Source organism: Pecten maximus, chromosome 7, assembly GCF_902652985.1.
Source record: "Pecten maximus chromosome 7, xPecMax1.1, whole genome shotgun sequence".
NCBI classification, from domain to species: Eukaryota; Metazoa; Mollusca; class Bivalvia; order Pectinida; family Pectinidae; genus Pecten; species Pecten maximus.
In genome coordinates this window covers 470,116-489,477 of record NC_047021.1, presented here as the reverse complement: position 1 = coordinate 489,477, position 19,362 = coordinate 470,116, and the positions used below count along the sequence as shown (strand labels likewise).

At 36.2% G+C, this 19,362-nt stretch overlaps 1 protein-coding gene across 1 annotated transcript; it reads left to right on the top strand.

The window, feature by feature from the left end:
• Positions 1-1,626: 1,626 nt before the first annotated feature.
• LOC117330997 (S-antigen protein-like) lies at positions 1,627-3,820 on the top strand. Its single transcript, XM_033889589.1, has 2 exons — positions 1,627-1,647; positions 1,790-3,820. Exons 1-2 carry the CDS (start codon positions 1,627-1,629, stop codon positions 3,245-3,247), a joined length of 1,479 nt encoding a protein of 492 aa, XP_033745480.1. The 3' UTR covers positions 3,248-3,820.
• Positions 3,821-19,362: the final 15,542 nt, after the last annotated feature.

Sequence of the window (19,362 nt, the reverse complement as noted above, 5' to 3'; positions counted from 1 at the left end):
GATAAGGATGTGTGATATGAATGCACACACACACACACGCCCACCCACACCCACACCCTCACCCACCCACACACCCACCCTCACCCACACCCACCCACCCATCCACACACACACACACGCACGCACACACACACACACACACACACACACACACACACACACACACAACCTCACCCACACACACAACCCCCCCCCCCACACACACACCCTCACCCACACACACCCTCACCCACACACACACACACACACCCACACCCACACCCACACACCCACACACACACACACACACACACACACACACATATATATGTATACATATAATATTTGTAGATATCATCGATTTAATACAGATATTGAAATATGTTTTATGTATCAAACATTATAACGACCAGTTTCATATCTATCCGATGTGATGTGCAGAATATTTCGGTAAAAACCCCCTCGCCAAATATATCTCCGTACAACGATGCAGTTTAATCGGAATGATCAGAACATTCTACTTTTGATAATAAAACGATCACTGTCAATCATATAACATGTTTTAAACACAACGACATGCGTCCAACACCAAGCTTTCTAATAAATCTTCTCCCTACTTCAGCTAGCTCAAGGTTCTAACGCCAACCCGACCCTAGATAACACTGCTAAGTTCCGCCCTGATTTCAAGGCGGAAGGAAAGGGACAACAATATCCGTATTTATAGATATAAACTTGGTTACAACGGTGTGTACATTTAAACAGTCCAATCACCAAGTCTGACCAAATTAATAATATGTTGACACAAAACACTTTGCTACATCATTCCACCGCTTCATGTAACCTATTTCGAACATGGCGACATTGGTTGTAAAAGATACGAAATGTGTGTTACCATGCGGAACAAATATAAAGTGCAAAGCAAATAGCCTTTCGTTTGTTTTGCTTTATATTCCATTTTTGCATTTAACGGACCGCCATTTTTAGTCCGAGTTGTTACCGGAATGAAGTCTGGAAATGTAAATAGTCGTGATTGTGTCTTTCAGTGCTGTGTTTGTGCATTTAATGATGAATTCATGAAAAAGAGGTTATAACATGACACCGTTAAACACTTAAACGTAAATTACTTGCTTGACATGATCAAAATCCTGACTTTGAAAATTTGACATTCTGCTTAGTGTAAATCCGTCTTGGGAAGTTAGAGGTTATACAGGGCCTGTCATAAGGTTCTCGCCGTGTTATCATCTAACATTGTTGGAGTAACCTTCTTCAGTGTGATTAGCAATGTTGTTGCGATAATATCGTTAATGAACCAATGAGCTTGTATAGCTTCTGGCACATCAGAAGAATGACAGGTCTGTGCATTAACAAGCCAGGAGTGTGCACCAAGGGGACGCGAGCCTGTCTATTTCATATCAAATACCCTAGTGGTCGGCGTCAGGGAGCTATCATTGCAGGCGAGAGATGTGTATCAGGAATAGTTAGCCAGCTTCTTTTGTGACATAAACTGATAACAAGGCTTCATAGGTTGTCAAATACAAGCCCTGCTACTTAATGTGTGAAACAACCCGGTTTGTATGCACTGAGATGATGTTCAATCGAAAGCTAAAACGATCTTAAAACAACCTGGAATCTGTGTCTGTGTACATCATGACGTCGGAGTTCATCAGGGTATCTTCATCTACTGTATCGGGATCGAACGCTGTACTCAGACATGAAGTCAAACGCGTGTAAATAGGTTTGTACGTAAACATGACGATCTGTACTCACTGTCGTATGAGACGACTAACTGTACATGTGAGACCCCTTGCAGAATGGGACAAAAGAGCCCAGGTCAGGAGACAAAGGTGAGCCCAAGTCAGGAGACAAAAGAGAGCCCAAGTCAGGAGACAAAGGAGAGTCCAAGTCAGGAGACGAAAGAGAGCCCAAGTCAAGTGACAAAGGAGAGCCCAGGTCAGGAGACAAAAGAGAGCCCAAGTCAGGAGACAAAGGAGAGCCCAAGTTAGGAGACAAAGGAGAGTCCAAGTCAGGAGACAAAGGAGAGCCCAGGTCAGGAGACAAAGGAGAGCCCAAGTCAGGAGACAAAGGAGAGCCCAGGTCAGGAGACAAAAGAGAGCCCAAGTCAGGAGACAAAAGAGAGCCCAAGTTAGGAGACAAAGGAGAGTCCAAGTCAGGAGACAAAGGAGAGTCCAAGTCAGGAGACAAAGGAGAGCCCAGGTCAGGAGACAAAGGAGAGCCCAAGTCAGGAGACAAAAGGGAGCCCAAGTCAGGAGACAAAAGGGAGCCCAAGTCAGGAGACAAAGGAGAGCCCAGGTCAGGAGACAAAAGAGAGCCCAAGTCAGGAGACAAAGGAGAGCCCAGGTCAGGAGACAAAGGAGAGCCCAAGTCAGGAGACAAAGGAGAGCCCAAGTCAAGAGACAAAAGAGAGCCCAAGTCAGGAGACAAAGAGAGCCCAAGTCAGGAGACAAAGGAGAGCCCAAGTCAGGAGACAAAGGAGAGTCCAAGTCAGGAGACAAAGGAGAGTCCAAGTCAAGAGACAAAGGAGAGCCCAAGTCAGGAGACAAAAGAGAGCCCAAGTCAGGAGACAAAGGAGAGTCCAAGTCAGGAGGCAAAAGAGAGCCCAAGTCAGGAGACAAAGGAGAGTCCAAGTCAAGAGACAAAGGAGAGCCCAAGTCAGGAGACAAAAGAGAGCCCAAGTCAGGAGGCAAAAGAGAGCCCAAGTCAGGAGACAAAGGAGAGCCCAAGTCAGGAGACAAAGGAGAGCCCAAGTCAGGAGGCAAAAGAGAGCCCAAGTCAAGTGACAAAAGAGAGTCCAAGTCAGGAGACAAAGGAGAGCCCAAGTCAGGAGACAAAGGAGAGCCCAAGTCAGGAGACAAAGGAGAGCCCAAGTCAGGAGACAAAGGAGAGCCAAGGTCAGGAGACAAAGGAGAGTCCAAGTCAGGAGACAAAGGAGAGCCCAAGTCAGGAGGCAAAAGAGAGCCCAAGTCAAGTGACAAAAGAGAGTCCAAGTCAGGAGACAAAAGAGAGCCCAAGTCAGGAGACAAAGGAGAGCCCAGGTCAGGAGACAAAGGAGAGCCCAAGTCAGGAGACAAAGGAGAGCCAAATTCAGGAGACAAAAGAGAACCTAAGAACAAGGCCCGCTGTATCACACTATGTTGTTTGTAGAAGGCGACTTAACGTGGGCCACCAGCAGAACCTGAAAGGGTTGTTTTTCTTTGTCTTCTATTTAGGGGGATATTGGTCTTATATCCATTTTCATGGATCTCCATGAAAACCTATTTGTACTCGAATGTCCCTATTTCCCCCTCGTGTTGTAAATTCGAGTTAGAATTACAGTGTCATTTTCGTGTCAGTATTCTCTGTTGTATCTCTTGTATTTGAGTTAGAAATACGGTTTCGTCGCTAGGCTCTATTGTTTCCCCTCGTTTTATTGGGTTGAGTTAGAATTACGGTTTCGTTATTATGTCAGTATTCTATGTTGTTTTTGAGTTAGAATTACGGTTTCGTTATCATGTCGGTATTCTGTGTTATTTTAGAGTTAGAATTGTAGTTTCATTATTATATCGGTATTGTCTGTTGTTTTCTCTCGTTTTATAAATTTTGATTTCCCCTCGTTATTATGTCGATAATCCCTGTTGTTTACCCTCGCTTTGATGTCGGTATTCTCTGTTGTTTACGCCCGTTACCATGTCGATAATCTCTGTTGCTGTTCCTCGTTTTTATGTCAGTATTATATGTTGTTTACTTATCGGTGTTTTATGTTGTAATCCTTATAATTTGATGTTACGTATATATCATTTGAAGCATCACTTGAGTGTAAACAAGTTGTTGACGTAATTTATCATTCTCGTATTCTGTACAGGTCCCAGCCACAGCAGCAGTAGTACCAGCAGCAGCAAACATCAGAGTAACCATGACAACCACCAACGCAGAGGCAGCCAGGACGTAAAAGTGGGTATCAGAACCTCTTGTCGGAGGAAGTTTGGATCGTAATCAGCAGATACTTTCTTTTGATTTCTGTCTGTTTATGTACAGCTATATATCATAGATTTGTGTCTGTTTGTGTCCGTTTAGGTACAGCTATATATCATAGATTTGTGTCTGTTTAGGTACAGCTATATATCATAGATTTCTGTCTGTTTAGGTACAGCTATATATCATAGATTTGTGTCTGTTTGTGTCTGTTTAGGTACAGCTATATATCATAGATTTCTGTCTGTTTGTGTCTGTTTAGGTACAGCTATATATCATAGATTTCTGTCTGTTTAGGTACAGCTATATATCATAGATGTTTGTGTGTTTAGGTACAGCTATATATCATAGATGTTTGTGTGTTTAGGTACAGCTATATATCATAGATTTGTGTCTGTTTAGGTACAGCTATATATCATAGATTTGTGTCTTTTTAGGTACAGCTATATATCATAGATGTTTGTGTGTTTAGGTACAGCTATATATCATAAATTTGTGTCTGTTTAGGTACAGCTAAATATCATAGATTTTTGTGTGTTTGGGTACAGCTATATATAATAGATTTTTGTGTGTTTAGGTACAGCTATATATCATAGATTAGTGTCTGTTTAGGTACAGCTATATACCATAGATTTGTGTCTGTTCAGGTACAGCTATATACCATAGATTTGTGTCTGTTTAGGTACAGCTATATATCATAGATTTTTGTGTGTTTAGGTACAGCTATATATATAGATTTGTGTCTGTTAAGGTACAGCTATATATCATAGATTTGTGTCTGTTAAGGTACAGCTATATATCATAGATTTTTGTCTGTTTAGGTACAGCTATATATCAAAGATTTGTGTCTGTTTAGGTACAACTATATATCATAGATTTTTGTCTGATTAGGTACAGCTATATACCATAGATTTTTATGTGTTTATGTATACTCTATATATCATAGATTTCTGTATGTTTAGGTACAGTCATATATCATAGATTTGTGTCTGTTTAGGTACAGCTATATATCATAGATTTGTGTCTGTTTAGGTACAGCTATATATCATAGATTTGTGTGTGTTTAGGTACAGCTATATATCATAGATTTGTGTGTGTTTAGGTACAGCTATATATCATAGATGTTTGTGTGTTTGGGTACAGCTATATATAATAGATTTGTGTCTGTTTAGGTACAGCTATATATCATAGATTTGTGTCTGTTTGGGTACAGCTATATATCATAGATTTGTGTCTGTTTAGGTACAGCTATATATCATAGATTTTTGTCTGTTTAGGTACAGCTATATATCATAGATTTGTGTGTGTTTAGGTACAGCTATATATCATAGATTTCTGTTTGTTTAGGTACAGCTATATGTCATAGATTTGTGTCTGTTAAGGTACAGCTATATATCATAGATTTCTGTTTGTTTAGGTACAGCTATATGTCATAGATTTGTGTCTGTTAAGGTACAGCTATATATCATAGATTTGTGTCTGTTTAGGTACAGCTATATACCATAGATTTCTGTATGTTTAGGTACAGCTATATATCATAGATTTTTGTGTGTTTATGTACAGCTATATACCATAGATTTCTGTGTGTTTAGTTACAGCTATATATCATAGATTTTTGTGTGTTTAGGTACAGCTATATATCATAGATTTCTGTGTGTTTAGGTACAGCTATATACCATATATTTCTGTATGTTTAGGTACAGCTATATATCATAGATTTGTGTCTGTTTAGGTACAGCTATATATCATAGATTTGTGTCTGTTTAGGTACAGCTATATATCATAGATTTGTGTCTGTTTAGGTACAGCTATATATCATTGATCTGTGTGTTTAGGTACAGCTATATATCATAGATTTTTGTCTGTTTAGGTACAGCTATATATCATAGATCTGTGTGTGTTAAGATACAGCTATATATCATTGATTTCTGTCTGTTTATGTACAGCTATATATCATAGATTTGTGTCTGTTTGTGTCCGTTTAGGTACAGCTATATATCATAGATTTGTGTCTGTTTAGGTACAGCTATATATCATAGATGTTTGTGTGTTTAGGTACAGCTATATATCATAGATTTGTGTCTGTTTAGGTACAGCTAAATATCATAGATTTTTGTGTGTTTGGGTACAGCTATATATAATAGATTTTTGTGTGTTTAGGTACAGCTATATATCATAGATTAGTGTCTGTTTAGGTACAGCTATATACCATAGATTTGTGTCTGTTTAGGTACAACTATATATCATAGATTTTTGTCTGTTTAGGTACAGCTATATATAATAGATTTTGTGTGTTTAGGTACAGCTATATACCATAGATTTCTGTATGTTTAGGTACAGCTATATATCATAGATTTGTGTCTATTTAGGTACAGCTATATATCATAGATTTGTGTGTGTTTAGGTACAGCTATATATAATAGATTTTTGTGTGTTTAGGTACAGCTATATATCATAGATTTGTGTGTGTTTAGGTACAGCTATATATCATAGATTTGTGTCTGTTAAGGTACAGCTATATATCATAGATTTTTGTCTGTTTAGGTACAGCTATATATCAAAGATTTGTGTCTGTTTAGGTACAACTATATATCATAGATTTTTGTCTGATTAGGTACAGCTATATACCATAGATTTTTATGTGTTTATGTATACTCTATATATCATAGATTTGTGTCTGTTAAGGTACAGCTATATATCATAGATTTGTGTCTGTTTGGGTACAGCTATATATCATAGATTTCTGTCTGTTTAGGTACAGCTATATATCATAGATTTCTGTATGTTTAGGTACAGCAATATACCATAGATTTCTGTCTATTTAGGTACAGCTATATATCATAGATTTGTGTCTGTTAAGGTACAGCTATATATCATAGATTTGTGTCTGTTTAGGTACAGCTATATATCATAGATTTGTGTCTGTTTAGGTTCAGCTATATTTCATAGATGTTTGTCTGTTTAGGTACAGCTATATATCATAGATTTGTGTCTGTTTAGGTACAGCTATATATCATAGATTTGTGTCTGTTTAGGTACAGCTATATATCATAGATTTGTGTCTGTTTAGGTACAGCTATATATCATAGATGTTTGTCTGTTTAGGTACAGCTATATATCATAGATTTTTGTCTGTTTAGGTACAGCTATATCATAGATTTGTGTGTGTTTAGGTACAGCTATATATCATAGATATTTGTCTGTTTAGGTACAGCTATATATCATAGATTTGTGTCTGTTTAGGTACAGCTATATATCATAGATTTGTGTCTGTTTAGGTACAGCTATATATCATAGATTTTTGTCTGTTTAGGTACAGCTATATATCATAGATCTGTGTGTGTTAAGATACAGCTATATATAATTGATTTCTGTCTGTTTATGTACAGCTATATATCATAGATTTGTGTCTGTTTGTGTCCGTTTAGGTACAGCTATATATCATAGATTTGTGTCTGTTTAGGTACAGCTATATATCATAGATTTGTGTCTGTTTAGGTACAGCTATATATCATAGATTTGTGTCTGTTTGTGTCTGTTAGGTACAGCTATATATCATAGATTTGTGTCTGTTTGTGTCTATTTAGGTACAGCTATATATCATAGATTTGTGTCTGTTAAGGTACAGCTATATATCATAGATTTCTGTCTGTTTAGGTACAGCTATATATCATAGATGTTTGTGTGTTTAGGTACAGCTATATATCATAGATTTGTGTTTGTTTAGGTACAGCTATATATCATAGATGTTTGTGTGTTTAGGTACAGCTATATATCATAGATTTGTGTCTGTTTAGGTACAGCTAAATATCATAGATTTTTGTGTGTTTGGGTACAGCTATATATAATAGATTTTTGTGTGTTTAGGTACAACTATATATCATAGATTAGTGTCTGTTTAGGTACAGCTATATACCATAGATTTGTGTCTGTTTAGGTACAGCTATATACCATAGATTTGTGTCTGTTTAGGTACAGCTATATATCATAGATTTGTGTCTGTTAAGGTACAGCTATATATCATAGATTTTTGTCTGTTTAGGTACAGCTATATATCAAAGATTTGTGTCTGTTTAGGTACAACTATATATCATAGATTTTTGTATGATTAGGTACAGCTATATACCATAGGTTTTTATGTGTTTATGTATACTCTATATATCATAGATTTGTGTCTGTTAAGGTACAGCTATATATCATAGATTTGTGTCTGTTTGGGTACAGCTATATATCATAGATTTCTGTCTGTTTAGGTACAGCTATATATCATAGATTTCTGTATGTTTAGGTACAGCAATATACCATAGATTTCTGTCTATTTAGGTACAGCTATATATCATAGATTTGTGTCTGTTAAGGTACAGCTATATATCATAGATTTGTGTCTGTTTAGGTACAGCTATATATCATAGATTTGTGTCTGTTTAGGTTCAGCTATATTTCATAGATGTTTGTCTGTTTAGGTACAGCTATATATCATAGATTTGTGTCTGTTTAGGTACAGCTATATATCATAGATTTGTGTCTGTTTAGGTACAGCTATATATCATAGATTTGTGTCTGTTTAGGTACAGCTATATTTCATAGATGTTTGTCTGTTTAGGTACAGCTATATATCATAGATTTTTGTCTGTTTAGGTACAGCTATATATCATAGATTTGTGTGTGTTTAGGTACAGCTATATATCATAGATATTTGTCTGTTTAGGTACAGCTATATATCATAGATTTGTGTCTGTTTAGGTACAGCTATATATCATAGATTTGTTTGTGTTTAGGTACAGCTATATATCATAGATTTGTGTGTGTTTAGGTACAGCTATATATCATAGATTTTTGTCTGTTTAGGTACAGCTATATATCATAGATTTTTGTCTGTTTAGGTACAGCTATATATCATAGATTTTTTTCTGTTTAGGTACAGCTATATATCATAGATTTTTTTCTGTTTAGGTACAGCTATATATCATAGATTTGTGTGTGTTTAGGTACAGGTATATATCATAGATATTTGTCTGTTTAGGTACAGCTATATGTCATAGATTTGTGTCTGTTAAGGTACAGCTATATATAATAGATTTGTGTCTGTTTAGGTACAGCTATATACCATAGATTTCTGTATGTTTAGGTACAGCTATATATCATAGATTTTTGTGTGTTTATGTACAGCTATATACCATAGATTTCTGTGTGTTTAGGTACAGCTATATATCATAGATTTTTGTGTGTTTAGGTACAGCTATATATCATAGATTTCTGTGTGTTTAGGTACAGCTATATACCATAGATTTCTGTATGTTTAGGTACAGCTATATATCATAGATTTGTGTCTGTTTAGGTACAGCTATATATCATAGATTTCTGTGTGTTTAGGTACAGCTATATATCATAGATTTTTGTGTGTGTTTAGGTACAGCTATATATCATAGATTTTTGTGTGTTTAGGTACAGCTATATATCATAGATTTCTGTGTGTTTAGGTACAGCTATATATAATAGATTTTTGTGTGTTTAGGTACAGCTATATATCATAGATTTCTGTGTGTTTAGGTACAGCTATATATCATAGATTTGTGTCTGTTAAGGTACAGCTATATACCATAGATTTCTGTGTGTTTAGGTACAGCTATATATCATAGATTTGTGTGTGTTTAGGTACAGCTATATATATAGATTTGTGTGTGTTTAGGTACAGCTATATATCATAGATTTGTGTGTGTTTAGGTACAGCTATATATCATAGATTTGTGTCTGTTAAGGTACAGCTATATATCATAGATTTGTGTCTGTTTAGGTACAGCTATATATCATATATTTGTGTCTGTTAAGGTACAGCTATATACCATAGATTTCTGTGTGTTTAGGTACAGCTATATATCATAGATTTCTGTGTGTTTAGGTACAGCTATATATATAGATTTGTGTCTGTTTAGGTACAGCTATATATCATAGATTTTTGTCTGTTTAGGTACAGCTATATACCATAGACTTGTGTCTGTTTAGGTACAGCTATATATCATTGATTTTTGTGTGTTTAGGTACAGCTATATATCACAGATTGTTTTCCTAGTGGGTTGGGCGGGAGTTTGAACAAAAACATTGTGATATATGGTGAAGGCCAATGTTTATCATGGCTAAGAATAACCCTGTCGGTTTTATTTTTGTAAAGCAGTTGGTTCGTAGCTTCCTAAATAACATTCATTTAAGTCAGTTTCGTTCCTCTAACAGTCCACGTTCTGTTAACAAAAATAACACATACGATGTACTATATGATGAGCTGATTCCGAATTTAGCCTTCTTCCGCAACACATGTTTGGTGCATGGCCACTCCTTACCGATCTTAGATACCTTTGTCCTTGTGTTTCGCATGTATTTATAGAGAAATTTCAGCTTGTTATTTTGCATCCGAGATATGTTGATATTTGTACTTGTCAAATAAGATAAACAGTTATACATTTAGTCATTATTTCATATACGACTAAATACATGCATTTTTTAGATATAAATTGATTAATGATATAATAAAACATCGGTATAGATCTTTATGGAGTAGTTTTTTTAACGTCTATGTATGTTTTTATTTATAAAGACCTAAACTAGGTTTTTTATCATTAGATAAATATCTGTCTGGTTTGAGGGACGTAAGATGTAGGAATGTTAGACATGGAAATTGTCTGTAATGCTGATCTAAACTTTCCTTTGCCTGACGTAAAATAGATCTGTATTTAACAAGCTTGTAAAATGTCGATAAATTTGACAAAATAAGCATGCGCAACTGTTGCCTCTTAAATTCAACTAGGTCAAGTTCAGCATGCGCAATTCATAACCCATGTTTACATCCAGTCGAGTTCAGAATGTTCTTTTACGCCGAACTTTATAGACCAATAAACATTTCACAGTGAAACAAGGCTAGTTTAATTTCCCGTTTTTCATAACAGTAAGATTAAATAGAGAGATATATTAAGTGTTTTAAGTTGTTATGAGCGCCGTAATGTTTGGGATGTTCACACCGTAACACATATCCTCTTTTTAATGATGGTATCTCGTGCTGCACCAAGATCCTCTGTTTCCTGTTGTTTAACCACGTGTTAAAATAGCCGACAATTTACTCGTCAATATAAATGCATTCATGTTTGTTGTCAGACAGCCAAACAGCTTGCCCTATTTTTACCTACCTTTCCAAACTCTGTGAAAGAATCATGCACGTGAAAGCTAGCTCACGTGCGGAAATCTAGCTCGCGTGAGCAGATTTGTTTTCTACTAATACAAAGAAATGTTTAGTCCTGCATAGAACGAGATATAATAAAACAGGAGGTAAGGACGAAATTGATCTTTTTGACATTTACGATAGCGTGCATCGACAAAGTGTGATTTCAGGGTATCTATCTAGTTTGGAAACAAAGAGGATCACGTGCTGTAGGGTTGATCCAAGTAGCGTATTAAATCATTGCTCTGATGTAATGAAACAGAAGTAACTTGATAAATTGTTAGTATCGATCATGGCTAACCATGGGTTTTGGCGTTAACACGTAATTTGATAAGCTGCTTGTTATTTTCGAAAAAAAAAAAAAAAAAAAATATTGGACGAAATAACCATGCCGTTATGCTCGCAAATGTCTAGAGGAGGCCGTGAATGACATTGCACAAATATGGCATATCGGGAGGCATTTCAATTATAAAAACGTTGTTTTTGAGTAAAGTAGTTATACCTTAGAGAAAACATTTACCTTTGTCTTTCTTCATGTACGAGAAACGGCGCTAAACACAATCATGATTAAAGTAGCGTTTATTGTGTTAACCCTAACCCTGGCATGTTAATAGGACGTCTAACAAAGTCAACCTAATTAATCTGTAATATCGGACTTTTTACATAAAGGTATGAGGTATAACCTCATTTAGGTAAGATATAGCATATTTCATCTTTTTTTATGAAACAACCATTGACATAATTGTTAAACACATTACCATTGTACTCCTAGTGTTAAACACACTACCATTGTACTCCTAGTGTTAAACACACTACCATTGTACTCCTAGTGTTAAACACACTACCATTGTACTCCTACTGTTAAACACACTGCCATTGTACTCCTACTGTTAAACACACTGCCATTGTACTCCTACTGTTAAACACACTACCATTGTACTCCTACTGTTAAACACACTACCATTGTACTCCTACTGTTAAACACACTACCATTGTACTCATACTGTTAAACACACTACCATTGTACTCCTACTGTTAAACACACACTACCATTGTACTCCTACTGTAAAACACATTACCACTGTACTCCTACTGTCAACACACTACCATTGTACTCCTACTGTTAAACACACTACCATTGTACTCCTACTGTTAAACACACTACCATTGTACTCCTACTGTTAAACACACTACCATTGTACTCCTACTGTTAAACACACTACCATTGTACTCCTACTGTTAAACACACTACCATTGTACTCCTACACATACCACGTCTAAGTGTTGTATCATAGAGTAGCTCGATTGATACTCTCGTTTCCATGTCTAACACATTAGTCACCACAGAGGTTTGTATAAAAGCTGTTAATCTGATCTATTTAAAGGGATCTGAGTAGATTTTACAGTACACAGACCCTGCCATATCAATCTTTAGATTAACATTTTATATGCAAACGCATGTGGTAGTCACAAGTTCATGTAAGCGAGTTCGATCACCAATGATTTACTTTAGTCCGACTGTTCCCTCTAATGTCATTACATATACAACAACCCAACTGCCGTGCTTCCAAATGATGACGCATGCGCAAATGAAGTCTAGTTGCCATGGTCAGACCAAAGTAAAGCAATGGTATGACCATTGTCGACTAGACATGCGCACCTTAACTTCTTGTTTCTGTACACATGCGCATTATAAATAACCAAAGTGATCATCATGAGTTAGCTCCTACTCTAGTTAGACCAAGGCCGTTTTCGTTTGTACGATCCAAACGGTTGTTGTTCGTTTATGATAAAGACTGACCTGCTGATTTTATATTGTTTTCGGGCGAGCCTTGACAAAGACTAACAAGGCCTGTATTAACATTTGCAGGTCCGTCAAGATACACATTTGTATGTTTGAAATATTACATTTAAAAACTGACAGATCGGTTTATCCGCATACACGAACAGGCCCTGTATCTACTATTAGTTTCTGATCGAACTCGCTCATGTACGATCTAGTTATGGAGTATAACTGCGCATGCTCAGTGGAGTGCTTACTAATTTTCTGTCCTCAAACACAAGCCTGACTCCTTTCCTTATATTTGTGCACAGGACCGAGAAACCTTTATAACCCCGGAGGAACTATTCCAAATAATATCCAACAAACGAAACGCCGAACTGATCAGCAGTCGACACAAACATTCACCAAGATGTATTCATTCTGAACATAGTCTTTTCACACCACAGGAAAAACCAAGTCATCATAAAGACAAAGAGAGCAGAAAGTATGGTGTCTTTTCTATAAACCAGGCCATCGGAACATCCATGTCGTGTGTCGGCGGATCCCAGCAGTTTGTGCGAGAGTTGGGTGTCAAAGCATCCGCCTCTCCGAAGACTTGAACAGTATCTAAAGACCCGAGACCTGTGATAACATTGTTCGTGTGGCACTTCCTGTGCCTGTCTGAGGGGATTTACGTCTCGATGAGAAGGAAATTGTTATTTAGGAGGAATGTGAGGAGGTAGTGAGATGAGCGATACACCCGAGTCCCCTTTCGAGTAATGGTTCACGAGAAATGTTGTGGATCATGGGGTTTCCTGCGGAAGATAAGTCGGTAACCATTTTTGTTACCATATTTAGACACGTGACATAATTATGTTGTCATGGGAATCCCAGTCCGTATTCATGAATATTGTGCTCAAGCTCACTCACACTCATTCGGTGCTTTCACTACTAAAACTCATTTCCGTGGTTCGGTAAAAATGAATATCCTAGCGATGATTTGAAATAGCTACTGTGTTACCCGAGTTTCCTCTGGTCCTAACACCACACTTAGACATTATGACATATAATTGTCAGTTGTTGGGGCATTCTAAGATGAGCACTACACCAGGCACCTCTCTATCAGACTTTCTAAATCTCGTGTCAGGGCCACAGTAAACTCCGGCTAGCCACTATGCAGATGATTGAAATGCAATACGTATTATATGACGATTTTAGTGAAGACTTTCAACTTGATTTCATAAGCACTGACTCTCATTCTACATTAAAGAAGCAACACGGAAGACAGACTAGCCCGAGAATACCGAGTGTTTACCATTCCAATGTTATGTTGTTAATCACACATGTATTAATACCAGGAAATCACTTCTAATCCACGAGATAATTATTTTCGGTGATGTATTATTCACGAAAACAAACGATCTTGGGTAAATATGTCTCGCCAAATTTTATTTCGACCCCATTAAACAGGGAAATTAATTACTTACTGATTAATACAGTTCATAAAGAAATCAGGATTTTGTGTAAGCCACCCACAGAACAAAAATTTAATTAGTATCTTTTAAGATATTGCGTCCTTCAATCGATAATTATATGATACAATATAGCATCGACCTCCTTATGGATATCCTGTACAGTGAGGATGTTAGCGACCTCCTTATGGATATCCTGTACAGTGAGGATGTTAGCGACCTCCTTATGGATATCCTGTACAGTGAGGATGTTAGCGACCTCCTTATGGATATCCTGTACAGTGAGGATGTTAGCGACCTCCTTGTGGATATCCTGTACAGTGAGGATGTCTGTACAGTGAGGATGTTAGCGACCTCCTTATGGATATCCTGTACAGTGAGGATGTTAGCGACCTCCTTATGGATATCCCGTACAGTGAGGATGTTAGCGACCTCCTTATGGATATCCTGTACAGTGAGGATGTTGGTGTCTTTTTCCCGTTCGCGCAGAAAAATATAGTGTGACTTTTGTAGATTGTGAAATATAAAATACTTATCTTGACTTGATTGGATCTGTAAGCTGACTGTCGATTTGATTTCGTGAAAAATGACATCACCGAGGACAATTTCCCGAAAGCAGTATATATTGTATTGTATGCTCCGTATACGTTTTTTTTATGTGAAAATATTTTTGTTTCATGTTCCTAACGCTTAATCTCACATATGTGACGCGTACCTGTTTTACACGAGTTTTAACTTACACAGGGACCAGACAAAAGCTCATTGGCCATGAGATAATTTTATCAGTATTATATCAAAAGATTATTCACCGACGTTACTGGATCCTGTGACCATTTCAAGTAGATGCGGTAGAGATCGCCTCTGTAAAACAGGTATGGCTATGTGTAATTCACTCAAATGTTTAGCTTTATGTGGTTTTACAACGATTAATTCATATTAAATAATAAGACATTTCATTGTGTCGAAGTTTTGTATCGGTTATTTCGGAACACTTTAGATCAAGAGGACTAAGTTATAGTCCAGCAGCAGCCCTCTACACCTCGCAGTCCACATAATGGTCTCTAGTGTTTTATGTATGTTGGATGAGTGCTGATTCCAAAACTACCTGGTGCCGTAAGGTAAACATTACGAATATATCATTAAAAAACACCAATATGTACTTAGTCAAATCCAAGATGTTCAATGGCCACTAATAAAATCAAAGAATAAATTTTTTAAGATACGAACTCCGAGAGCTCGCAATGGCAATGCGTGTGGAAACCATAATTAAGGTTATCATTCCAATAATTTATTTTTATGTGTTCTACATTTTTGCGGGGGTATAGATGTACCTATGATACAAACCACAGTCCAAACAGATAAACTTATATGGGGTACAGGCGTACCTATGACACCATACTGTACACAGACCACATACATTAACTTGTATGGGGTACAGGCGTTAACACCCTCACATCTGATAGTATAGTTTACTAGTTATAACATCCCTCACATCTGATAGTATAGTTTACTAGTATGTTAACACCCTCACATCTGATAGTATAGTTTACTAGTATGTTAACACCCTCACATCTGATAGTATAGTTTACTAGTTATAACACCCTCACATCTGATAGTATAGTTTTACTAGTATGTTAACACCCTCACATCTGATAGTATAGTTTACTAGTATGTTAACACCCTCACATCTGATAGTATAGTTTACTAGTTATTACACCCTCACATCTGATAGTATAGTTTACTAGTTATAACACCCTCACATCTGATAGTATAGTTTACTAGTGTGTTAACACCCTCACATCTGATAGTATAGTTTACTAGTATGTTAACACCCTCACATCTGATAGTATAGTTTACTAGTTATAACACCCCCACATCTGATAGTATCGTATAGTTATAACACCCTCACATCTGATAGTATAGTTTACTAGTTGTAACACCCTCACATCTGATAGTATAGTTTACTAGTGTGTTAACACCCTCACATCTGATAGTATAGTTTACTAGTATGTTAACACCCTCACATCTGATAGTATAGTTTACTAGTTATAACACCCTCACATCTGATAGTATAGTTACTAGTTATAACACCCTCACATCTGATAGTATAGTTTACTAGTTATAACACCCTCACATCTGATAGTATAGTTTACTAGTATGTTAACACCCTCACATCTGATAGTATAGTTTACTAGTTATAACACCCTCACATCTGATAGTATAGTTTACTAGTTATTAACACCCTCACATCTGATAGTATAGTTTACTAGTATGTTAACACCCTCACATCTGATAGTATAGTTTACTAGTTATAACACCCTCACATCTGATAGTATAGTTTACTAGTTATAACACCCTCACATCTGATAGTATAGTTTACTAGTTATAACACCCTCACATCTGATAGTATAGTTTACTAGTTATAACACCCTCACATCTGATAGTATAGTTTACTAGTATGTTAACACCCTCACATCTGATAGTATAGTTTACTAGTATGTTAACACCCTCACATCTGATAGTATAGTTTACTAGTTAGTTAACACCCTCACATCTGATAGTATAGTTTACTAGTATGTTAACACCCTCACATCTGATAGTATAGTTTACTAGTATGTTAACACCCTCACATCTGATAGTATAGTTTACTAGTTATAACACCCTCACATCTGATAGTATAGTTTACTAGTATGTTAACACCCTCACATCTGATAGTATAGTTTACTAGTTGTAACACCCTCACATCTGATAGTATAGTTTACTAGTATGTTAACACCCTCACATCTGATAGTATAGTTTACTAGTATGTTAACACCCTCACATCTGATAGTATAGTTTACTAGTATGTTAACACCCTCACATCTGATAGTATAGTTTACTAGTTATAACACCCTCACATCTGATAGTATAGTTACTAGTATGTTAACACCCTCACATCTGATAGTATAGTTTACTAGTTATAACACCCTCACATCTGATAGTATAGTTTACTAGTTATAACACCCTCACATCTGATAGTATAGTTTACTAGTATGTTAACACCCTCACATCTGATAGTATAGTTTACTAGTTATAACACCCTCACATCTGATAGTATAGTTTACTAGTATGTTAACACCCTCACATCTGATAGTATAGTTTACTAGTATGTTAACACCCTCACATCTGATAGTATAGTTTACTAGTTATTAACACCCTCACATCTGATAGTATAGTTTACTAGTGTATAACACCCTCACATCTGATAGTATAGTTTACTAGTATGTTAACACCCTCACATCTGATAGTATAGTTTACTAGTTATAACACCCTCACATCTGATAGTATAGTTTACTAGTTATAACACCCTCACATCTGATAGTATAGTTTACTAGTTATAACACCCTCACATCTGATAGTATAGTTTACTAGTGTGTTAACACCCTCACATCTGATAGTATAGTTTACTAGTTATAACACCCTCACATCTGATAGTATAGTTTACTAGTTATAACACCCTCACATCTGATAGTATAGTTTACTAGTTATAACACCCTCACATCTGATAGTATAGTTTACTAGTTATAACACCCTCACATCTGATAGTATAGTTTACTAGTTATAACACCCTCACATCTGATAGTATAGTTTACTAGTGTGTTAACACCCTCACATCTGATAGTATAGTTTACTAGTATGTTAACACCCTCACATCTGATAGTATAGTTTACTAGTATGTTAACACCCTCACATCTGATAGTATAGTTTACTAGTATGTTAACACCCTCACATCTGATAGTATAGTTTACTAGTATGTTAACACCCTCACATCCGATAGTATAGTTTACTTGTATGTTAACACCCTCACATCTGATAGTATAGTTTAATTGTATGTTAACACCCTCACATCTGATAGTATAGTTTACTAGTATGTTAACACCCTCACATCTGATAGTATAGTTTACTTGTATGTTAACACCCTCACATCTGATAGTATAGTTTACTAGTTATAACACCCTCACATCCGATAGTATAGTTTACGAGTTATTAACCCTCACATCTGATAGTATAGTTTACTAGTGTGTTAACACCCTCACATCTGATAGTATAGTTTACGAGTTATTACACCCTCACATCTGATTGTATAGTGTATTAGTATGTTAACACCCTCACATCTGATAGTATAGTTTACTAGTTATTACACCCTCGCATCTGATTGTATAGTTTACTAGTATGTTAACACCCTCACATCTGATAGTATAGTTTACTAGTATGTTAACACCCTCACATCTGATAGTATAGTTTACTAGTGTGTTAACACCCTCACATCTGATAGTATAGTTTACTAGTATGTTAACACCCTCACATCTGATAGTATAGTTTACTAGTGTGTTAACACCCTCACATCTGATAGTATAGTTTACTAGTTATAACACCCTCACATCTGATAGTATAGTTTACTAGTATGTTAACACCCTCACATCTGATAGTATAGTTTACTAGTTATAACACCCTCACATCTGATAGTATAGTTTACTAGTGTGTTAACACCCTCACATCTGATAGTATAGTTTACTAGTGTGTTAACACCCTCACATCTGATAGTATAGTTTACTAGTTATTACACCCTCACATCTGATAGTATAGTTTACTAGTATGTTAACACCCTCACATCTGATAGTATAGTTTACTAGTTGTTAACACCCTCACATCTGATAGTATAGTTTACTAGTGTTAACACCCTCACATCTGATAGTATAGTTTACTAGTGTGTTAACACCCTCACATCTGATAGTATAGTTTACTAGTATGTTAACACCCTCACATCTGATAGTATAGTTTACTAGTATGTTAACACCCTCACATCTGATAGTATAGTTTACTAGTATGTTAACACCCTCACATCTGATAGTATAGTTTACTAGTATGTTAACACCCTCACATCCGATAGTATAGTTTACTAGTTGTTAACACCCTCACATCTGATAGTATAG